We start from the raw sequence: 25,313 nt of genomic DNA on the forward strand, positions 1-25,313 counted from the left end.
ACTTGTCAAACGTAAGTGACGTCTGACCTCATAAGTGCTCTTCTGGATGAGTAGACAAAATCCTTATGACACACAAACTTTGAAAGTTATATTATAGCAGCAAAGATGGGTGATTTGATGATTTCACTCATGACGGCCAGCTGTTCCAATATTGGTTTCAAGCTTACGTATCTTGCCCTAAAGAAGTAAAAAGAAGTACCAGTACATTAAAATACAAACCCAGCCCCATCACTTCAATGTAAGAACTTGGATCATGGAATACATGAGGACGGCTTTACTACTTTTATTGATTGGTAAGGGAGATTATTTGACCACAGAACCCAACAGCAACAATTACTCCCCTTGATCACGACCCACTCATCTTTCTACAGCTTTCCAATCACACCTTGCTCCGAGCACCCAATTCCCAGCAAACACACTTGGAGCCTATGGTACTGTGAAATACCCACTTGTGACAAATAGCTTCTGGAAGGTTGCCCTTCTGAGACAATATGAGAAGACATGTAAGATGAAGACAAGATAGAGGTGGCTAAGAGCAGGGAGGAGGAAAATACTGGATTCGCTACACCCGACAAGGCATCGTAATAACCGTCGAGGGAACATTGACCCAAAAAGTTGGGCTAAAAGTACAATTTCAATCAGTGCTGAAGTTATTGCATTTACATTCACTAATATCATTCATTTTTATTATTATCTTATTTATTTTGGTGTATTTGTGCAGTCTTGCCTCTAATTGCAATAACAGATTGTGTTCAATATCTTTTTTTAGGCTCTTCGCTCTCTTTGATCATGAATGCAGTTTATGCACACTCGAGAATTCTCTTGTGTAGGCCTTTGTGATTACCATCTTTGTGCATGTCTTACCTTCCGTTCACCTCAAAACTTCCTGAGAACCAGCTTGTACAGACGGAGTGGGAAAGAGATGAGGAGCCCAAAGATGTTTAAAACATGAGGGAGATTTGTTGGCTGTGTTTCGCTCTCAGCCATAATTAAATTCTTAATTAGGGAGCCCTCTGGAAAAAAAAAAAATTCCATGGACAGAATTGAATTCAGAACTCTAACCAGTTTGTCCGATGGTGAAGGCGAACAGACAGGAAACGATATTGTTGAGGAATATACAAAAGGCAAGCCCTGAAGCAATAGATGAGTACTCTTTTTTCATTTTAATTTTCCCTTTAATGCTGCTCTTGCAAATATAGGTGTATCTTCTACACCCTGGTGAAAATCTCAACAGGAAATCTGTATGCTGGATCTATTGCCTCCATCCGAAACAAACTCAGAATAGTGTCAAGACTGCCATGCTACTGCCATTGATTTATTCAACTGAGAATTAAGTTGGGCTTCCTACTTTTTTGTATGGGGAAGAAAAGAGCTCCACTTTGGTTCATCTCGTCTAGCCAGTCGTGCCCAGTCCGTGATCCAGATCATCTCTCCTTAACCTTCAAGCTTAACTATTCCATGAAGCAGCAGCTCTGCCCAAAGGCTGCCCAATTTACTCCCACTCATCGAAGTGGGAAATGGAGAATCCATTTTTTAATACGTCTGCTCGAGGCTTTAGTCATGCCTGTCCTCCCCCCTGTGCATGTCATGGGAGCTGCAGATTGTGGCTATGAGGATCCAACTAGTGCTGTGAAAGTGCTGCGGCCCTTTGATGTGTCAGCAGTATGTTAGAGTTGAGGTGTACTTCAGTGCAAATTTTGGGATATGATGCAATGATGATAGGTGAAGTTGAAGAGCTGCCAGGGGGTGATTGAATGTGCGCGGCCCTCCCTGCGCATCACTCTTGCCTCCAGCGCCTTCATTTCCACCTTGAAATTGTAGCTCTTCTGTGTGTGGACAGCCCAAGTGTGTTTGTGCGCGTGTCTCTGTTGTTGATGCAGAGAAGTTTGATTAGACATGTAGGAGTGCAAAGCATAGTTGTGATGCTACAGTATATCTGAATGATAACAATCCCATTTAGATAAAAGACATACAGTACAATATAAAAGTGCTAACTCTAAATTGAGTGTGACTGGTTGCTTATGTGTCTCCTCCCATTGGGTGGCAACAGTTCAGGGTGTACCCCATCTCCTGCCCGAAAATAGCTGGGATAAGCGGCAGTGTGCTCACAACGCTTCTGAGGAGAGGCAGCTCTGGAAATGGATGGATGGTATGGGACAAACATAGTGGTATATTAATCTGACAGTGTCTGGAGCAGTGCTCCACACAATTTTTTTGGGCATCATGGATACGTTTCGCGTAAAGCAATATCTTGACAGACCGACACAGAAACAAATAAATACAATATAACTCACATTACGGCGAATGTAATTTCTGTAATTAATGGGAGCCCTGCACTTGATGATATGATAAGCAAAATATCTCTCTGTGGTCTGGTACTAAACCAGTACCAGGAGCAGTCTGGGGACTGATAGTTGGGGAACGTGGTTCTAGAGTGTCTCTCAATCATCTTACACTCTTGGGAAGAAATTTCAATACAATTTCGACAGTAATCTTAATTCTGGTTGGGAACGAAGGTTTTTTGTTAAATTGAGGTTAGGACTCCTCCTTTAAGGCGCAGCTGTTCAATCTGGACTTCCGTGTGTGGGGTTTGCATGTTCTCTCCATGTCTGCGTGTGTGTAAACTTGCCTCCTGCCCGTTGACAGCTGGGATAGGCTCCAGCACACCTTCGACCATCATGCAGCCAAGAAAATGGGTGGATGGATACATACGTGTAACACTTCGTGGTTACTATTTACGGTGATCCACACGTGCAATACCCCACCTGCCACCCCCGCCTTTGATGGGTAGCGACAAGCTTCGCTGCTTGAAAAGTACAATTTGGTGTTAAAAAAAAAAGTCTGGCCACCTGCTATATATTCTATACATCTTAACCAACTCCTCAGAAAAGCATCAAATCTTCACGGTCCATTTCATGGGACTGTTATTGTTCGTCGTCAGCGCCACGTTCCTCTCAACACATCGAATTCCCCTTGTGTGTGTTCTGGTTCAAACGCTTGAACATTTTACATTGTACATTGTTATTTTTATTTTATTTGCTCAATGGTTGGTATTGTAATAACACGGAGCATCAACTCGCTTTGCTAGCTTTCAGAACACAACATTTCCCGGTTACTATTTATAGCGATCCGCGCATGCTCCCCTACCCCCAACACCGCTGCTGCTGTTCGCTTGAGAGAGGCTTGCTGCTTGGGGTAAAAAAAAAAAAAAAAACTTGGGCCTCGCTTGGTGTATAATCTCTACATCGAAACAGACTCCTCAGAAAAGCATCCAATCTCCGTAGTCCATATAATGGGACTGTTATTGTTTGTCGTTAGTGCCACGCCCCCTCTATAACATGTCAAGTGCTGGATGTGTGTATTCGGGCTCAAGTGCATAGGCTTGAACATTGTACATCATGCTATTTTTGTTTGGTTTGTTTCTAATTATTTTTCACAAAAATCGTCCACCAAATGCGGACATTCTCTGTTCAGCGAAACGTATCCGCAAGCAATGGGGGGTCAGAACAGGAAGCACTGCAGGCGTGGCAAACGCTGATTGGCTGTCAGTTTTCCAGCTGGTGGTGAAGGCAGTGGGTCAATACCTAGGTTATCCAGCATACATGGAGACAAGCTGACAAATTTACTCATGTTCTGACCTTCGCTGTGCACTGCAAATCTCTGCTGAAGTGGAAGTAAGCGGACATCCTGGGAGAGCAGAGGCCACATGGCCAGTGGACTAGAGATGAGCATAAGGGGAATGATTGTGCAGTCAGATCAGCTCTGTGGAGGCGAAGGTTTAGAGGCTTTAACGTGGAAGTAGCACATGTAATCTCCAAGCCTCTGGGTAGGACTCTGTGGCAGTCAGATCCTCAGTAGTGTTGACATTCTGAAGAGGAATGAGAAAAATAGTTATAGTACTGTCATTTCATTCTTGACAGGCTAGGATACAGAAACCTTATAAACAAAGCCCAAAAGATTCTGTCCTCTGGTCTTTATCTTTAGCTTCATCATAAAATAGCCCCAAGAGGGTGCATGCTTGCATGCTTACATTAAAAGGGTTTGCTTTGTTTAAAACGACTGGTTTAATGGCTTTGTTAATAGATCACATGATGATTTTATTGGGCCATTATACATAATAACCTAATCAGATAATCAACGTACAGTGTTAGACCTACCATTGGGAAATAGGTATTGCATTAGTCAAGTTTTCTCTATGAGAGCTGAATCCTCTGTTTTCCCAATGTGAAGTTATTTTTTTGCCCTCACTTATCTCTCTCCTTTCACTTTCTCCAGTGTACACCCTTCACTTCCCTCAGATAACACCTCCCACCGGGAGGTTGAGCAAATTGACAGATCAGCACTTCTGCGGCAAACAGGGAAACACCACTTGCAGCGGACTGCTGTCTTTTTTGTCGTACAAAAATGTTCTTATCATCAACAAAATAATCGTATGGATCTAAGATTAATGCAACAAGTGCTTCAGTTCTTGGAAGAAATACAATTGGAGAGCCTCTAAAAATGTTCAGTTTTTACTTGCGATTGCACACAACATGGGTGATTCAAACTTTAAGACAAAGTGGATTTTATCATCATCAGAGCCAACATGTTTAGATGCAGCTTGAAATCCAAAGGATTAGACTTTCGATATGTGCCCTGTGACCAGTTCAGTGTTGAGCCCACCTTTCACTCAAAGTTAGCTGGTACAGGCTCCAGCATGCATGCGACCCTTATGATGTTAAGCATCTTGGAAAATGGATGGATGAATGAATTATTATACCCTGATGATATTTTTATACATCTGTTCCTTTCATCATACACCTCCTCATTAGGTACCTTTGAAGAACTTTCCCTTGTTTATGTTATGTCCACTTTATAATGTATTCTGAGGCTGTGAGCAACAGATGATTGAATTGTGCATGCAGTGAGATTCATACATGAGTACCAAGCATGTTTATTGTGCATGCAGTGAGATTCATACATGAGTACCAAGCATGTTTAAGGTAATGTTTCTTCCTCTCAGAATGGTTTATTTTTGGTTTGTGGATAGTCTTCAAGATGTCAATGAATGTATAGCTTTCTACCTTGTGTAAATGTGAATGGGCAGCAAGATGAGCGCAGTCACAAACAAATGTAATGGAGACATCATCATAGTCAATTGCACGTCCATTTTATTGAGCTGTATTTTTCCATTGCAAGCACCAAGGCCATTATTTTGCACAAATGAGACAAGCGCTAGCTTTAAGGTTTAAAAGATTAGATCTTGTTTTGTTCAAAACGTTTATTTCTTTGCAATACAATCTTTTCAGCAGTTGCAACATTGCCGAGCACAAGAGCCACTGTCACTTACATGTGTACAAGATATCTGCAATGTATTTGCAGAAACTATAAGAATGGGTTGACATCAGTATACTGTGTAAATACTTTTTTTCCCCCCCCATTCTTAATTTAAACTACATGTCCTGCTAGAAGTAGATATCTCCATTCATTTGTGAATGCACCAAGTGAGGGTTCTACCTTGCATGCATTCTGGTCACAAGCTTTACCTTTTCATTGACGCGCACATCATACATTAGGAATCTCGTTTAGTATTGATGTTAAACATTCGATGCTTTACGTACTATTTATATGGCTTGAGCTGAGGCTACGCGGCACCACGGCTCACAAACCTGAAAATGTATTTTCGCCACAGGGGAAAGCTTCTGTGCAATTTCATTGAATGTAAACTGGGACGTGAAGACGCCATGCAACGGAGATTATAATTTTGAATCGCTTCAAAATCAGCGGCCGACCGATGAGCTGATAAAGGAAGGAGTTGCCAAACCATGCACACTGGACCATAGTTCAGTCGGGTTCATCGACGATGCTGGGTATACGCCAGCCTTAACCACCATATTCCTAACCTTAACTCATCCTAAACTGCCTGAACCCATACTCTACTCCAACACCTAACCATAATAAAATTATTTTTTATTATTATTATCATTTGGGATGGACATTTCTTTGTATCTGCGTAGCCTACGCTTTCTCATTACAGGAGCCAATCGCGTTGAAGCGGAGTGGATCACGTCAAGAAAGGCCATGGGATTTCTGAGAATGTCTAAAGAAGAGGTTGATGGATGTTGTGAGGGGCGACATGAGGACAGTGGGTGTTAGAGAGGAAGATGCATGAGATAGGCTTAGATGGAAAAAGATGACACGCTGTGGCGACCCCTAAAGGGACAAATCGAAAGGAAAAGACGAAGAAGTCTGTGAAATGGGACATTCCCTTTCAGGGTTGTCTCAGTTGGAATTTGTTTCATCTTTTGTAAAATTATTTGTGCTTCTGTTCACATAATTTCTGAAATTCTAAAGTGTTTCGGCTTTTGTTAATTTGTTTCGTGAAATGTAAAAGTGTTATTATATTGTTTTGTACTTCCAGAAACATACATGTACAATTCAAGTAATGTAATTTTTAAAAATCCCACTGTTTTGCTATTTTTCCCTGGCAACAACAATTTGTATATTTGAAGAAAATGATTCAAACATACAAATAATCCAATGTGCATTAACAAGTAAACCTAAAGTAAATTCAATTAATACATTAAAAGTGTGATCTTATGCTCTAGTGAATATTCTTTCATGCATTATGTGATGTGCATACTCATTCAGCTGTTAAAAGTACACTCTAATTACGCTCGTATTCTCTCTATTCTAAGCACGAAGGACAGAAAACTTGTGTCCTCTTTTGCATCTTCATAAGAGAAGGGAAACTCCAGTAATGGTTAAGGGCAGTAACAGTTCTCAGTAAGTGAAACAAAATTGAACAATAACAGAGGCTTCAGAATGTATCCAGCTCCCGTGACTAAACCTGCCAGCCCCAAGACGAGCTTATTATTCCCTTCACCTGTCTGCTACATTTCCTGTGAGGGCTTGCAGACTGTGCTGCCAGTCTGACATGCTGAACGCAGACCATGATGTCTCTTTCAATGAGAAACTTGACTTTAACATGAGGAGCAGCTCCACGCTGACATGCAGGGCAAATTGAAAGATGCTGGGGCACTATTAAATATCATTTCCTTCAGGTTGGAGGGGGTTAATTATATCTAGGTCAGTGTTTTTTTTTTTTTTTTTTTTTTATGAGATCCAAGAATGTACTCCAACCAATACCAATGAGGAAAGAAGTTATATCTCGACAAGGAAAAATGTTTTCCGCTCACCTGTGTGTGCGCGTGTATACAATCCTTTGCATGCAGGCGTACACACACTGAATACTCAATTTAAAAACACTATATTGAGATGACTCCAGAGCAAATAATCTACTGGATGGATGTCACAAAACTGGGTCATCGAAAGACTTAAATGCAATCTTTTTGGTGGGAGGAGGGAGGTGGGGGGCTAAATTCCAAGTAATTCTTTTAATCTTTAGAATCTTGCATTGGCATTCACATTCATGTTGGAGGATGTTGTTGAATTACAGTGCAACTGTCCTACATTAGCCTCCAGAGTTTGAAGCACCTCTTACTGTTTCATGCATTTCATGCATCACGGTTAATAGTTTTTATATTGCGGAAAACAGTTATGCACGTGCAATCACAGGTTTTAAGGCAACAAAATGGGAAATTCTGTACATTTTCAGAGAGGGAATGTAAATTGGTCCCTAAATACAACTACAGCGATGTTTGAGTCAAGTTCAGCAATCACACGACATACGAAAGTTACATGTCCACACATGACATCATATCATAATGAGTTGTGACAGTCACACGCCACTCATGTTTACATTAAACAACAGTTTTAACATGCAGCGGAGTTTGCCATTGCCCAAATGTGAATATATCAGCCTACTTTTGAATAAAGAAAACACCCTGAAGTAAGTTGAGCAGTTTTTGCTGTTGTTTGGTTGTGAATATGACAACATCAGCAATGCTGTATGGTCAGAGGTAACTGTAAACCATGCATCTTATTTCTCTCTCTCTCTCTCTCTCTCTCTCTTTCACTCACTCACTCACTCACTCACTCACTCACAATTCATCAATAAGTGTGGTTAGCAAACAGCTTCATTCAGTCATTTTAGTCGATTAAAAAAATAGTGTTTTTGTAAGGACCTAAGCATCTCTTGTAGTTTTCCACTTTCATATTGAAATCGTGGCAGGTGTGTGTGTGGACACCCATTGAGCATGAATGTGATCTTTAATTTCTGAACACAGCCACATGACACTCATAAAAGAAAGTGCATCCTTGCGCAACCAGATTTATTTTAATTCCTTTCTATTTCAACTTTAACTGGGTAAAATACCAATTAAAAGAGAACAGCTCTTTCTCAGTGGTGAACTGACCACAAAGGCAGCAAGTCCAAGTCAACCACATTCAGGTTTGTTTCTGTTGTTTATTTTCTCTTCCCCTCTCAAAAAGATACATATCTAAATGTGTTCAGTGGTCCAAATTCAAGGTCACATTAGTGGTGAAAAAGGTTTTAAAATGATTTATGTTGGTCAAAATTATTTCACAACTCAAAAACCTGGGATTTGAACGGCAGTATGTAGACTTTTTAAATCCTTAGCAGCCTTGTTCCGAACTTTGCAATCTGTCTGGTGAGCCTACAGTTTGTGCTCTTTATAAACAATACAGGAACATTTCTTGGAAGTAAATTTGCCTTAATCTGTTATTTTACAGTGATTTTATTTTATAAAGATTTCATTGTTTTAGTTTAAGTGATGTTGTTCAGCAATATATGATAGATAGATAGATAGATAGATAGATAGATAGATAGATAGATAGATAGATAGATAGATAGATAGATAGATAGATAGATAGATAGATAGATAGATAGATAGATAGATAGATAGATAGATAGATAGATAGATAGACAATCTGAATTTGCACATTCATATTTTATTTAGTTATTTTTATTTTATTTGACATTCACGGTCTGATTTTTTTTTTTTTTTTAATTATCAAACGTTACTCACGAGTTACTTGAGTATTTTTTTTTCACTTCCTTCCTCTCACTCAAGTAAGAATTTCGTGAGGGTTAGGGTCATATTATTCTAAAGTAACAGTACTGTTACGTGAGTTCAATATTTGGCAACTACACCCATCTCTGGTCACCAGGCCCATCGAGATCTAAAGTGATTTCTCCATGTATTGTTAAAATGGATAATTGGGTATTTCTCCATTGGAAGGCAATTTACCCTTCACGCCGATATCCTTGTCACACCTTAAAATGAGACATGTTTTGTGTCGTCCAGTTGGGGAATAAGTCTAGACTTGTTCGTATTTTGAAATTCTAATACATTAGCAACAGTCATGGTGCCAGAATAAGTACAGGAATATAAATAAAAGTATTTCACAGTAAACACAATTCCTCAATCTCTGATCATATTTGGTTTCATTACACAAGATCTCAAATTCCTACTGTATCTACATTTTTAAGATACTCCAGTCTCTGGGGTATTGCATTATTAGCCTGCAGCACTCGTGTATTCTCACTGACGCCGTAGATCAGTTTAAATGATGCCTTTTCATCTTATGGGATGAATGGAATGATGCATGTTAACATGCTTTAATTGAGACGTTCAGCCTCCCAAGAGTCCCCTGATGACATTTCGGAAGGCTCAGATGAAAAAGACTACTTGCATATCAAACACTGCTAAAATTATTCTCATGGGGACTGGTCGATATCATACTTATGCTCCTTTCTTATTTGATTGATTTTTACATCTTGCAGTTTGGTTATCACAAAAACAACAAAATCCAGAATGTTTCAAGTTTACTATACAAGGGTAGATTATCTGAAGGTTACCATGAAACGATTTGCAGAACATGTAGGGGAATGTCCCACAATATAGTAGGCGAAAAGGGCAAATGACACACTCGAACATTAAAAAAACTAAAGGGAAAAAAAATCTGTCTTTTTAAATAAGAATGCCATGTGGAAACCTCTCATCCCCACACTCCCCTTCATAAATAATTGAAGATTTAATCTGTGATATTTTCAAAGGTCACACACACAACAAAGAACAGAGAAATACCACAACTTTCTCTCCTTATAAGCACACTTGATAATCATTAATCATTCCATACTGGGCTCATGGGTGTTCACGGCGACACTCTACAAGTAGCTGGAGATAAAAAGAGAGGAAGAGGTCACAAAACAGTGTGAAAGATTCATTCTTTTGTCTGGATTGGGACAGGACGCGAAGCGAGCTACTGGACTGGAGGACACCCTGGAGAGGACAGTCCCCACTTAGTTCAGTCACAGGTTCAGAGAAAGAAGCCACACTCACTTTTCTGTATAAATGTCTACTTCATGCATTAAATGCATGTGGTCCTGATGGATTTCCTCTGCTGATGTATTATCAATGAGATCAGTTCTCTGCATGACTGCCCCAGCACAGGCAGAAAAGCCTCCATTTTCCTCCTCAGTGCCTGTCACAGCCTAAAACCAATGGAAATTTAAAGGCACACCTCAAGTTACTTTTTTAAGTGGTGTCATTGAAATGATGGTTATTTGAAGACATTGTATCAAACAAACTAGAAATAAAGAAGATTGTATTTGATTTTGTGAATATCATCATGTTAGCAAGGCCAAGAAGGTTTTCATAGTTTGGTTTGGGATGGATTTGTCCTACTGTTACGCATAACAACGATGAGCCAATTACCTCTTTACTGAGATTGTGTCGGTCTGATTTGACTTCAGTTCATTGTCAATTAATTATGTTCAAGAAATTGAGCAGTCCGGGGTGGACTTTTTGCCCAAAGTCAGCTGTGATGGGCTCCAGCTCACCTGCAACCCTAAAAATACATAGATTGGTGTTATAAATGTTGAACATGACTTGGTTTAGCCTCATACTATTATTTAAATGTAAAATGACAGATGTAAAAAAAAAGAAAAAAACAGTGGCGGGGTTATTCTTGAAATACAAGAACAGTTTTTGTTGTATGTTCTGATTTATAGGAGTCAACTTTTTGCTGAATTTATATTCTCTCCACCTCCTCTTGGCCCAGTTAATTCTGCTGACTCATCTGAACTGGTGTGCTAGTTCCTCTTTTGAGATGTTAACTTTTTGATGTATGAACTTTGCATGGTGCCACTCAGTAAAATTCAGTGCATTGCTGGTGTCTCAGTTTGCCAGTACTTTATGTCTACTGAAAGGGAGCTCGACGCTCTCTATATCTGTGTCACCCTCGCACTTTATCAGTGACACAGTTATTGCCATTGTGCTGCCTCCTCATCAAGCCGGTGTAGCTGTGGAATGCTGGCAGACAGATATAAGCCTGATTGTTTTTACCCTACAAACAGAAGACTAAGACTTTGATGTGTTGTTGTTTGTGACTTGACTTTAAAGCTGCCATCGAGAAGCTGATGTTTCCCTGTGTGGATACAATGAGTTTATGTCAGGTAACTGCACTTTGCATAACTGCCTGGCTGTCAAACAAGCACCAATACACACTCCCAATAGTCTCAAAGTAGAAATCATATTTATAGATTTCATTTCTCCCAATTCTTTAGTTTTATCATCTTCATTAAATGGAAAGTTATTGTCATAGTTATTTGGGCTATGCTGTCAAATGAAACAATACTTTTTTTGTGCGTGTTTTCAGTGAGTTTGTTGAGGTTTTTATGGCTAGTGACCAGTTCATAGTGTAGTCTGTTTACCCCCTAGGGTCAGGTGGCAAAGGTACTAAACAAGATAAGCGATATACCAATAAAATGGTTGAATGGATGGATTTTTTTTTCTTTTTTTTTTTTCGGGGCCCTCCCCACAGGTTTGAAAGTTATGGCTTGTTAAAGCACCCAATCCATTGTGAAGAGAGTGGCTGTTTGTATGGATTAAGATTGATTTCAGTTGCTTTCTAGTTTATATTTGGCACAACTGTTGCTCAGTTGGTAGAGCCATCGTCTACAGACTGAAGGGTCGGCTGTTTGAATCCCGGTTCCAACTGTCCACTGTCAAAGTGTCTTTGGGCAAGACACTGAGCAGTTGATTGCCACCAGGTTGGGATTGTAAATAAGAGACTGTTCTCAATTGCCTTACCTGAAATTGAATTGTTTTCGGTGCTTCAGAGAAGGATTTAATCATAACACATTCATCTTCTGTCCTTGGTTTGTAGCATCCTGTTTTTACCTCAACTTTGTTTTTGTCAAGCAGCAACATCAGATGGACACACCCAAAACAGCCAGCTTTAACGTTAAACATTCATGAACTGCAGTGCAATGGGACAAAAGCTGAAAGGTCATTCAAGAATGACGACTTTGTGCAGGTGCCGCACCTCACATAAATGAACATTTCCAAGCGATTAATAATTGTTGTACCTTTGGCGCTTATGTGGTCCTTTCTTAGGAATTGGAAAAAGTCATTGATGCGTATTGACAACACAGACACAAACTGCATACCATGCATATCTGCAAACAATAACTGGACTTAACATTTTCTGCACAAATGAAAACAAAGGGTTTGAGCAAAAGAAACAAAAGGAGAAAGAAAGCAAATTTCCTTTATTTATCCATTCATTCTTTCATGTAAATGCACCTATGTCAAATAATGTAAACACGGAGAAAAATAAGTAAATTAACAGCTACCTGAAAAAGATATTTCACCACATTTGCTTTTTGCCCTTGCATGTGGATTTTATAGTTATTCAAGTCCACTTCTCTAAAGTGCACTGAGCCGTTGCAGTAAAAACAGACTATTTCAGTGGTTATTTCTATTGCATTGTGCATTAACCTTATCATTTCATCCTTTACAGTTAAGTTTGTTTAAGTCACAGAGACATAAAGGCCATTTGAGAGTAATCACAGGGGATATGATTCAATGTACTGGGAGTGGCTGCATGAAGTGCCTGCAAAACAAATCACATTACACCTCAATTAACACTTGAGAGGCCTCTGGAGTCCAGCCTCAAATCTCAGCAATAAACCTCTCTGTCTTGCACACTAACACCCCGCAGGTATAACTGCCATCTTTCCATCTACTGTACTGTAATATGAGAGTAAGAGACCACTAACACAAGAAGGAAATGTGGCTTAGTAGGCAGTCACCTCATAATGGCCTGGCTGTCATCTTCAGTAAAACATTCAAGGTGAAATCCTGATGTTGCATACAATTACAAAACAGTATAAAGATGCGTTTTATTCCATTTTAAATGTGTATTATTAAGCAGTTAAATTTATATTGTTAGACTGGTATATTATTATTTATGAACACAAGGACTATTTAAATGTGCCTTAATTATTGACACCGTTAAGCTTTCAGTAGCTTGAAAGACTACCACCGATATGTTTCTACAAATACAAACATACTCTAACTTTGCTGTAATGTCAATTCATCCTTCCATTTTCAATTCTGAGCCACGTATCCTCACAAGGGTCGCAGGACTGTTGGAGCCAATCCCAGCTATCTTCGGGCAGGAGGAATTGGTTGCGAGCCAATCACAGGGCACATAAAGACAAACAACCATTCAGACTCACAATCACACCTAAGCGCAATTTTAGATTTTTTTGTGAGGAAACCGGATGGCCCGGAGAAAACCCACGCAGGCACAAAGAGAAAATGCACACAACTCCACATAGCGGCCGTGCTGGCGCCTGTCTCAGATGGCTCAGTGTGAGAGGCAGGATACGCCCTGAAATGGTTCCCAGACTATTGCAGGGAAAAAAGGAGACAACCAACTAATCACACTGAATTTAGAGACATCAATTATATAATGTATATTTCTAAATGACATTGTTATATACAGTGCATCTATATCAGCAATAGGCAATTTAAAGTCTTCAGTTAACCTAGCATGCATCTTTTTGGACTGTGGGAGGTAACCATAGTACCAGAAGAAAACCCACGCAGCTACGGGGAAAACACACAAACACCACACAAGTGAGGCCAGATTTGAACGCGGGTTCTCAGAACTGTGAAGCAAATATGCTACCCATTCTGGCACCATGCCACACAACAAAGACAATTTTTGAATTTAATTAAAAAAGATATATCTCCCACTGCACACTAGGTTGACACGGCATCGTGGTTGTGAATCAAAGATTCAATAAACATTAGTCAGGCTTTTGAGTATGCGCTGAGTACACAACGAGTTTGTTCAGCGGCTGCAGCTTTTATTTGCTTGTTTGAAGTACTAGAAGGATAGCGAAATCCAAGTAGGTTGATACTGTGCTTGGGGATGTTAAGTATGCTTTGTTTGTTTTTGTCTTTATGTTCACGTGCTTGTTTATATTCTGTCAGTCTTTACATGAGAATTGCTTTAATTGCCTACTACATCCCACACGCCTTACTTTAAACAGAATACAAAACATAGCATACATTGCATGAACTACAAACAAACAAAGAATTATTCCTTTACAATGTTAATGTTTATTTCACTTCATGCCCCCCACCCCATTTACCGACACTAACTGCAAATATGTGTTTACATCCATGGGATTGTATAAATTGGGTGCCATTCCCCAACGGTTAATAACGTGACCACACATCAATCTGCTTGTCAGCTGGTTACAGTGCCCTCCCTGCTGCCACTGGCTTAAAACATACCAATTAGGTTGACTGGGAACTGTAATTACTCATAGACGTGAATGTGAATGAGAATGATGGAAAGCCAATCATCTGTCATCTCTTATTGCCTGTCAATCTAGTCTGAGATCAACTCTCACCAAGTGTCACCGGGAGGTCACACGACTCACAATTCAGTGGACATATCCTAAAAATAAAAAAAAGAAGTCTTTGGGAAAATATTAACTTCAGGATTATCTGTCTGATTCTTTCATCAATCCTAATACCTTTTCAGACAGGAATGAAATAATTAATAAAATAGTCATAAACCATCAAAACAGAGAATGTAGACTGATCTAATCTGGTTCATAATTACAGTCTTTTTCTTATTTTTTTACTATCACAAAAATAAATCATATCACATTCTGTGTATCCTTTCTGAAATACCAAATATACAAATTATAAAAGGAAATTCCTCATCTACAGTTAAAAAGAATGACCAAATTAAGAATTGAATAACATAACTCATTAAAAGTATCATTGCTGCAAGAGCAAACCATGCTTTCTATAATCTTAGAAAACTTTAATGTACTAAATCACATTGCAAGATAGTCATACGAATCGTCCACAGTTAAAACACAAATCATGGAGTAAATCAAGGTTATAATGAAATAAAAAATAGTTTGTCATGAAATGTTAACTAGAATCTGACTATTGGAGAGCCTCGTCAATCTCACCACGCTGTGCTTCGGCTTGCTTTTTGTCTCCTAGCACATTAAGATGATCATGAGTGACAGGGACTTTTACATCTCGCCCCAATTAGCGGCTCACTTCTGTGCCCCCACCCGCCCCTCCCCCCTCAACATTTGCTACTGGAGGACCGTTCACACATGCCCATCACTTACTCACCTTTTCTTCACCCCATACACACACCACAAATGCACACAGTGGCCTCCATATTGACTCAGATGCCTGTTGCTACCGTTGTCACAGCCGAACCACCATCATGAGCATGTCTGATTCCTGTTAAATCTGGACCGGTCTCATTAAGCATAGAGGGTTTTTGCATCATCAATTTACAATTACAACGAAGACGAGTGTATTTCAAGCAAGCATCTACCACTGATATGCGGGTAAATTTTCAAATGGACAAATCAATGTTATGATTGTTTGCATTAGTTTGTTGTTCAAAATGCTGTTTTGGGCATTTTTATGGCAACGTACATTCTTAGCGATCAGCACCCTGCGTGCAGCCTTGTTTGATAGCCATGAGCAACTCCACTGCAGGACCTTAAGTCAGCACAAAATGGTACATTAAACATTGAAATGCTTTTAGCGCTCCAGCCTGAAAAATAACAGTCAATAGTGTGATTTTTTTTTTTCGTGAACACATCCACTATGAGTAATGTGATCAACAAGAGCAATAGTGTGTGTGTGTTTGTGGGAATGGAACAGATTCTAGAAGATGTAAACATAGTCAGTACCTCAACTGCAGTTTTAGATCAAAAGTGAAGCCAAGACATTTGAGAAATACTGAACTAAATTTGCTATATTGATCGCCAAATCAGTTCCACAGGTGAACATGAAACATTAACTTCCTCTCTTCCATCTGTCCATTTCCTGTATTAAGTCTTCTCGAGAACACTTCCAAAGTTAGACTGAAGCATGCTGTAGGCATAGAGGCAAATTTTAGAATAATTTTATTTCATGCCTCATGTTTAATAAAAAAATACATCAGACCATCTGTGCTTTGAAGGGAAACACTGAGCTTTGGTGATCGGTCATTACTGTACCCTTGCAGATCTCTTTTTGCAGAGAAAGTGCTTTCCACATTTCATAATAATTACTTTGTAGTGCTTCAACTCACAGATTTAACTACCAGCTACATTTGCAGCAAGTCTCTAGAAAATAAAACCCACGATTGCCATGCTGTCACATTTGACCAAACCAAGATAAAACTTGCAGTACATTGACAACAACTCAGAGCCTTTGCATTCCAAAATAAAACTTATTAAAATTCTGCTCCAGCAGAAGTAGGAAGAATAACAAATATTGAATGTGACTTGCGAGTACAGTAACTGTGATATTACAGTTTCAGAACGAGCTATGCATTGTAAATGAGCAGAGCCTGAGTGCAGCATAATGTGGATTGATACTCTCATAATAACTGTGCTCAACAAAGATGACTTAAAAAGAAAAAAAAAAACAGCCCTCCAGCTATCTGACGCCGTCACTCTTTTTATTTCACTTTCAGTTGCTATACTAATGCAATTTGATGGCATGGTAAACGAGCTCAAAGAACTATCAGTTCCGCTTTTTTGTATGGACTGACATGTTGTTTTTGGTTGTGAATGGTTCAGTGTAATGACTTTCACTATAGATACTTTGTCATTGATTGATATTTTCTGCAAATTGTGCCAAATGGAAAATTATTCTACAGTGTGATTATCCTATTTTCAATTCAAATGTGTGATTGTGTTGTTTTTTTTAAACACAGTGCTTTAAATTGAAGCAAGGGAGAAATTCCTCCCAGCATGCGAACAAATTATTTTGTATAGCGTATACTTGAAATACATGTTATATTAAAATGAAGGGTTTCAATGATACTAAACATGCTTTTGAATTTAGATGTTTTGGCCGATGTCTTTTTTTTTACACTACAATGCATTGTCTCTTTTAACCATATCTTTGAATGAACATAATATTGTTACTGATGTTGCTGTGGTTCATTTGCCTGACTTCTGTACTGGCAGCTTGGTTCTAGTTCCCATGTCGTGGTAATGCTAAAGTGAATGTGAACTACACTGTCTCTATGTGCCCTATGATTGACTGGCGACCAGTTCAGGGTGTAGTCTGCCTTTTGCCCAAATTCAGATGGGATAGGCAAGAACTCCCTGCAAAAAAAATGAATGGATGGAATATATAATGTAAAAAATATGCTTGCTGTATCGCACACACGAAGGCACAGACGAGTTGTCACTAACGTGTTTCTTCACATGCAGCATCCCTTTTCCTGACAGCTCTGGTCCTATAAACACACTGGTTTATGGAGAAAATGGCAGCATGTGCCACAGTGATTCTCATCAGCCTTGTATCCACGAGACAATATTTTTTTCCACCCGATCCTGAACACGGCAGCCCACTATCAATCCTCCTTGACACACTTGCCTGGTATGACAGTGACTTGAGATTGGCCCGGTGAGGGGTGGGGGAGACCATCCATTAAAATCCGTCCAGGTTGGTCTATACATCAACCACCCCGCAGGACTTCACCTCTAGGAGGCACTGTCTCACTCACACCTGAACATCCAACCACTGTCCCTATGGCTGATTTATGACATTCTGGTGTGAAGAATTAATGTGGAGTCTCACTGGAGCTGCTTGGGACACGCGATCCGAGTAGATAGAAATTGGTAATTACAGCCAGGGAAAGTCTCACTGGGAGTCTGGAGCCTTGCAGAGAGTTGATGTCATAAGGCCAATAGATTTGTCAGGAGAACAAGTCCTTGATGGCTGGAGGAAGTGGGGGGGGCACTTTTGAGCAAATTTTGAAAATCACAGAAGTGGTCTCTTTCATTGCATAGTTCTGCCAAGATGGAATGACGTAAGACTTTGCACTTTGACGATGACTTTTGCACAAGATATTCATGATTGATGAAACCAGGAAGTCAGGATCAATCACCTTCGATGACAGCACTAATAAACTTGCAATTTATATAATGTGTGCTTTCTAAAGAAGAATGACAAAAGGATTCAGGTTTAGGAGAACAATATCCGAGGGAGAAAAGCAGAAGTAGAGCAGGGTATACCCAACAACATGCCACACCCAGCCTCTGTAATTGGTAGAAAAGAAAAAGTAAAAACAGGTGTAGATATATCAAAAAAATGTGTTAAATCAGGTAAGGAATCAACATTTTATATTTTAAAAATGGTGGTACTGTATTAATAGGCTACAATTGGCCAAGATCACTTGAAAGTCTCCCTTTTTGCAGCTTACAAAATAAGCAACACAGTCATCACACAACACATAAAATCCCATTGCTGCCACATTACAATCCAAATCCAAGCAACCTTGTCTTATTCTGTTTAGGATTATATAATCAGCATGTCTGGAAAGGGGATTAAATGTAAATGGGAGATGTGCACAGATACAAAATTGAATATTCCTCTTTTTGATGTTTTTTTTTTTTGCCTCTAATGCTGTATGATGTGAATATTAAAATGAGGTCAGCCGGGCCCGACGAAGAAATTACTTGATTTAATGGCACCCCAGGGGAAGTTTAAATATAGCTCTGCATTACGAATAGTCTCCAACAGCACAGCATGACACCTATAAACATCTAGCATCCAGCATTGGTCAGGCTGTGAACACCAAATACCACAAGCTTGGGCCTGTGCACGCACTTGCTAATTCTGTAGTAAAATGTACGGCGATTTTGGGGAGGGGTGCTGTTTCAGAGACTCCCGATAGGTGGACAGAATCCACAAATAGGCGATGAAATTCAAGAACATGAAACAAGGATTAGCAAAACAGCCAATTTTACATGATATTAACATTAAAGTGGTATTGACTGAGATGCCCCACTGAGCACTGTGTGGATCCCCCCCCCCACACACACACACCTAATAGTTTCACCATTGATTTGTACTCAAGGTAGGGAATCTCTTTCATGGTGACTTTTAAGTAATATCACCATCTTATCTTGAAAAAAAGGGGGCATGTGCATTTAATAATATTATGGTAAATACAGGGAAGGGGAACTGAGGCGTTGGGAATAAAACCATCAATCCTGTAAGGAAATTAAAACATCAATCAATAACATCCAGGATAGATTTCAAGCGGGAAAATGAAGTCCAATATTATTTTATGCTGAGAAACATGAAATGAAAGGTTCTTTGAATGGTACTTTACATGCAGGGGGTGTTTTCTTTCCTGAAAGCTTTTGGTTTAATTTACAACAGATGGATGATTATATGATTTTTGGTTAGGTTTTGAACACAACACAATTTACTAGGAACACATTTAGGCATAAATACAGTTGATAAATGTTATTTAACACATGAAGAGAAATTGATCCTTTTTTTCTTTAAATATACATGTTAACTTGACACACCCAACAGAATATTATGTGTACAAAATGAAGCAAGTGAAACAAATCACAAAGTGAGCAGTTTTTGTGGTTGTGTGCCTTCCTCGAGGAGATCTTGGCAATGCCATGAAAGAACTGGCAGGTCTCCAGCAATGAGTCAATATTTTTGGTCAGTAAGTAGGAGGTTTTCAGTCTGACCTAAAACAAGACGTTGACTTTACAAAGATGATCACATTCTGTTTTTATTGACAGTGTCGACAAGTTTTGCACTGAGGCTTGCTTAGAACCATTTACCTGATGATTTTACAGGCCTAAAATGAGAAGTATTGTATATAATCTAGATGGCAAAATCTGTGCCACTGCCTCACTTTGGCCTCATGAGGCCTATAATGGCAAACAGAAAAAGAAATTCCTTGCAATCCTGTAGAAGTTCAAGCAACATTTCCGTTCAAAGCATCAAGATGAGGTAGAAGGATGTGAGAGAATCAGACACCTTAAATGCAGTGCAGTCTCTCTCACTAACCAACATCTGGATTCCACCCAGCAGGAACGTTTGACAACACTGTATCTTTTCTTCTGTTTTTCTCTTTAATCGAAAATTCCACTGATCTTACAGCTGTCCTATACTGTCTTCATTCATGTGTCAGGCTGCGCCCCACCTCCAACCGGCACCCTCCCTCACAAGGGAGCTCTCGGCCTGATCCGTGAATGACAGCAGATTTTGTGTGCGTCATGCCACAGAGCAGTCATAACATTAGCCAATGCCGTCTCAGAAGCAATTTAATCGGAGTGAAGAGAACATTTCCAGACAGGGAACGTGGGGACTGATTTAAATTTGGGAAGGATAGTCATGTACCTCAAGTAATAAATGATCCCATTTCAAAGATATTAGACAAATGGTAAAATGTCCCTTACTGCGTGTTGCAGCAAGGCTGAGTCAAATGTGCAGCATCAGTGAGAAGGAAAGGATAATCGACGATACTCTCGCTCAAATGTTGGCGAGTAAAACGATTTTCTGGAAGTTGAAGTGAATGATTATCGGTAAGCTTTTAAGGGCCTTTGATTACCAGGACAAAAGAGTTCCTTTGTCCATTGTCATCCATTTTCTGGCCCTACTTATCCTCACAAGGGACTCATGGGAGCGCTGGAGCCTATCCCAGCTATCTTCGGGCAGGAGGCGGTGTACACCCTGAACTGGATGCCAGTACATAGCTGTCTACCGAAAAACAATAATGTCTTCAAGTAAGAAGTGAGACGACAGTTATTATGTTATGAAGTACAGAGCAAAGGAATGATTGGTAGTCTTGAGTCTCAATTATCAATCATTTTTAAAGTTATTGTTGTATTTGTAGATGGCTAGCGTGTCACTACAAAAACAGTTCACATTTTGATTTTCCAGAAGTGCTGTAAAACAAAGAAACTGAATAATAAGTACTCTTATTATAAATCTGAAGATTTTCTTAAATTAAAGTAACCTCTGTTTTCCACACTTATTACATATATTAGTATTTTTAATTACATTTGCCATTATATAACGGGCTGCACGGTGGATCAGCTGGTAAAGCGTTGGCCTCACAATTCTGAGGACCCGGATTCAATCCCGGCATCGCCTGTGTGGAGTTTGGATCTTCTCCCCGTGCCTGCGTGAGTTTTCTCATAGCACTCCGTTTTCCTCCCGCATCTCAAAAACATGCAACATTAATTGAACACTCTAAACTGCCCCGAGGTGTGATTGTGTGTGTGGCTGTTTGTCTCTATGTGCCCTGCGATTGGCTGGCAACCAGTTCAGGGTCTACCCCACCTACTGCCCATTGGCAGCTGGGATTGGCTCCAGCACTCCGCACGACCCTCGTGAGGATAAGTGGCAAAGAAAATGGATGGATGGATGCCATTATACATATTTTGCACAATTCAGTGGGTTAAATATTTCTGTGAATACATACAAGATATATGGACATGTTACAGAAGAGCCCACCCATCTATTTTCTATAGCACTGATCCTCATTGGAGGCATGGGTAAAATGGAGCCTATGCCAGCACATGCTGGGCGAGAGGCAGGATATATGATGGACTGATTGCCAGCTAATGGACCTTTCCAACCTGTCAGTCACAATAATAGCCAATCGGATAGCCGCATTGTCTTAACCCCTGGCTTGACACGCCCCTCTCGCCGTATTGTCCCACAAGCAATGCTGGTTGTCAGTAGCCTGCGCTTGGAAAAGTTAATGTTACGAACAAAATGGTCCTCAAATGTGCTTAGGGAATGTGCAATTCTAAGGTGGTGCGCGGTTGATTCATTTTCCGAAGCCTACAACACAGATGAGGAAGGGTCTACAATGGATTAAGGCTTGCGGAAGAGCGCACGTACAACTGAACGTGGACAATATCAACAAACACAAGGCTGCATGTTCGAAGGTAAGTGAGGGAGAAGTATCTTCTCTGAGTTTGATTTCATTATCATCGGTGCTTTGTACACTGCAGGAGAACAACTTTTACTTTGTTAGTGTATCACTGACCTACTGAATGAAGCGTGTAATGTTTTAATGCTGAAGGGTCGGGTTAGTGATACTAAATGCGTTATGTCATCCAAGAGAAATGTCTATTTGCACATTTGTATTACATCGGACTTTTAAGACAGAGCACTGGGTTCAATTACGAGCCAAGTCAAATGAATACACCCACTCACTTATAAAGACTACAGTGATATTACTCGTGTTCTTTCCAAGTAAAAAGTACTCACCCTGCTTTACATGCGCAGTACGATTCCAGTATTTTATCCTGTTGGATTTCAATATGAAGTTTGTGAGGCGTCAAACGTTTTTGCATCGATCTCCAACGTTTTGCTGTAACTCTGACATTGCGTCCTGCTCCGTCCAAAATCTCAATTCCGTGTACATATCCTTGCGTCAAATAGTTGAGACTTCTTTGTAGATCTCTCTTGGACATGTCTGACGCATTTGGCAAAAAACATACCCCAATAGTATCTGGAATGCGCGATAGAGAATAGACTTCAAACATGTTCTGTTCAATCGCCATTTTTAAAGCTTGTGGAACATGGCCAAGGGGGCGGAGCTTAAGATCGCCGTCAGAAAAGTCCATTGTAAGGCACATAGAAACAGCCATTAATACTCACATTCCTCCCTATGGAAAACTTCAAATTTAGAGTCTTCAGTTAACCCAATACATGTTTTTGGAATGCGGGGGAAGCCTGAGAAAATTGACAAAAACACAGGGAGAACTTGTAAATTCCATAAAGCTGAACTTGGAGTTTAAACCACTAACCCCAGGATTTTCACAAGATAATTTTAATAATATTCTACTATCAGGTGATAGAAACACTTTTAAAATAGATGTTTTTTTTTTTTTTTTACTGCACTCTCACTAATTGTATTCATGCATACTACTGTCACCTGGTGGCTAAGGAGCAGACCAGACTCAAAAGACATTTTAAGCATGTAATCATGATGCACAAATTGTTTCCATCCCTCCATTATTGTATATGTTCTTTTCAATTATGTTGAATGTTTTCTTTAGTAAAATACAGTGCAATGAAAAAAGGGGATACGAGTTCATTTTAAGTCAGGGAACGCACACCTGCACCATTGAATCACTTTTTTTTTTTTAAACATGAACATATATGCAGCAATACATAGGGACCACGTCATAGTCGGGAATTTTTATTTTACTATTTATAATATTTACTTTACTTTCTTTAATATTGTGGAACAGTTTTGCTTTGAGGCGCTCCTACAAAACAGGTCTCATTGGATTGTGGCCGTTGACTGTTCAGTGACGTATATGAATTCAGATCGTGTTGATGTATGTTTTATTGATTTATTTATTTAGTCCACAGCATTGCACGATAGCAGAGAAGTTATTACAGTACTATTGTTGTGCCAGTGGAAGCCCAACACCAATAAGAATATAATGGGAGGTTGACAATGACGCGGCACAAGGAGGAAGTCATTCAGTCACCTTGTTACCTGCTGAAAGTTGACAGCCGACACAGTCGCCATGGTGCAGGGGGGAGTTTGGCACGACCGGCTCCGCATGGAAACTTTGAGCCACCCGGAACAGAACGGACTGAGATTCAAAGAGGGGCACAACTATCACAACGCCATCCAGGTATGGACGCAAAAGAAACGTTTTTCGATGCCGCCACGTCTTATGTGCACGTGCACGTACACGACACAACCTTTCATGCGTTGCCCCCCACCTCCTGTGACGTCTTCAAACCCTCACCTAACCTTCGCCACTGTTGGTGCCTTATAGTCGATAGTATTCTTAAGACGAGCACTGTCTGGTGTTTTGGCATTACTTTTTGGCTGTCCTTAGCAACTTCTAAAAATAAACTCGAGCGGTCGTCTTTGTTATCATTGCTAATCGCGAAATAAAAGACGAAAGTAAACTATTAAATTGTCCAAGAGTAGAAGCGACCCCGCCCTTGTTTGTTAGTCTACCTCCAAAGCAAAGCAGGTAGGCTAACTACCATTTCCACAGCCTGAAGGCAGTGGAAAACAAGAACAAAAAGAAGCTGCTGTGGGTCGTTAGGTTGCACTGATTTTGTTCTGCCAATGCTTTTTTGGCTTAACCCTAGAGAACCAAAGACATCTAAATCCTCAAATTTTATGGACTAACTAAATTAATCAATAAGCATCAAAGGAACACAAAAACATCACATTTGGAAAAAAAATATTTCCGGTTTAATAATGGGTAACATATGACCCAGCCTTAACTACCAAAAAACAATGGATTCAATGCAGACACATGAAAAATGGGCTTTAAGAGTAAAAAGAGTAACTGTGGTGCGTAGTGTTTATACAGTGGGCCCTTAAATACATGGGTTCTCTAGGGTGAATGTGGATATTGTTTGTCACTACACTACACTTTTTTTTTGTAGCTTTAGAACTTTAGGGAAAGCCAAGAAGGCCTGACAAAAAAAAAAAAAAGTGATCCCAGGTACTTTCAGAAATTCAATCTGACGTGCTCACTGTGCTCTAAGAAATTCAGAGGCAGAGTGCACACCATTTTTTATGAATTTACAAACAAGAGTGTTGGCCATTGGCACGGATACATCATATGTCCACCATATTGAATGTGTTAGTCATCTTGTTCTTCTTGGTTCTGTGTAATTTAAAGTGGGACTGTCATTCCTCTAAACTTTCTAAAATAGATATTGTAATGAAAAATACATATAACAGTATTCACTTCAATGTTTATACGAAAAAAAAAAGTGAGCGGAGAGCGCGTCATCCATGCACAAAGTTGCGCAATTGAGTGTCCTCTGTCCTTGACGTCATCGTCACTTCCGCCGTTGAAAACGCGCAGTGCCTGCTACTATGGAAGCCGAACAACAGAGACATTCGGATTTTTCCGACACCCCTTCTGACACCGAAGCTCTTTTCGAAAAGGACAACACCACACAACCGAGTGAAGTTACCGGGGCAATATTACACGATTGTTTCGAGCCGTCAGGGCAATATTACACTATTGCTTCGAGCCATATTCAGATGATATCCGATCACAGCCAAACCGCATCCCGTCCGACCCACTTCCGCGGCGGAGATGAGCCATCGCGGCTCATCACAGCTGGGCGGTGTGGCTTATGACAGAGCCGAGCGGTGCTGCTTAAGGGGGATGTTCACAGTCGAGCCGGGGCGCTTTATGCGCACGTGACTGAGTAACGCATTTTCGGCTGGGTTCTTCAGAGCCGCCCCCGTCGCAAAGCCCGACGTGCAGCCTTCGCACAAGCTGTGACCGCCCA

General features: G+C 40.0%; 1 protein-coding gene and 1 long non-coding RNA gene across 2 annotated transcripts in view; one reads left to right on the forward strand and one right to left on the reverse strand.

Moving 5' to 3' along the window:
• Window positions 1–358: 358 nt before the first annotated feature.
• Window positions 359–23,672, reverse strand: LOC133509839 (uncharacterized). Its single transcript, XR_009797451.1, has 4 exons — window positions 23,533–23,672; window positions 22,683–22,757; window positions 22,290–22,533; window positions 359–3,868 (listed from the first exon to the last, which is right to left on the reverse strand). It is a non-coding gene; the product is annotated as an uncharacterized LOC133509839 (long non-coding RNA).
• The window catches only part of sptlc3 (serine palmitoyltransferase, long chain base subunit 3), a 32,799-nt gene continuing 30,717 nt past the window's right edge, over window positions 23,232–25,313 (forward strand). Inside the window, 1 exon segment of the mRNA XM_061837243.1 lies at window positions 23,232–23,674. Coding sequence (XP_061693227.1) covers window positions 23,564–23,674 — 111 coding nt within the window. The 5' untranslated portion in view covers window positions 23,232–23,563.

Source organism: Syngnathoides biaculeatus, chromosome 12, assembly GCF_019802595.1.
Source record: "Syngnathoides biaculeatus isolate LvHL_M chromosome 12, ASM1980259v1, whole genome shotgun sequence".
NCBI lineage: Eukaryota > Metazoa > Chordata > Actinopteri > Syngnathiformes > Syngnathidae > Syngnathoides > Syngnathoides biaculeatus.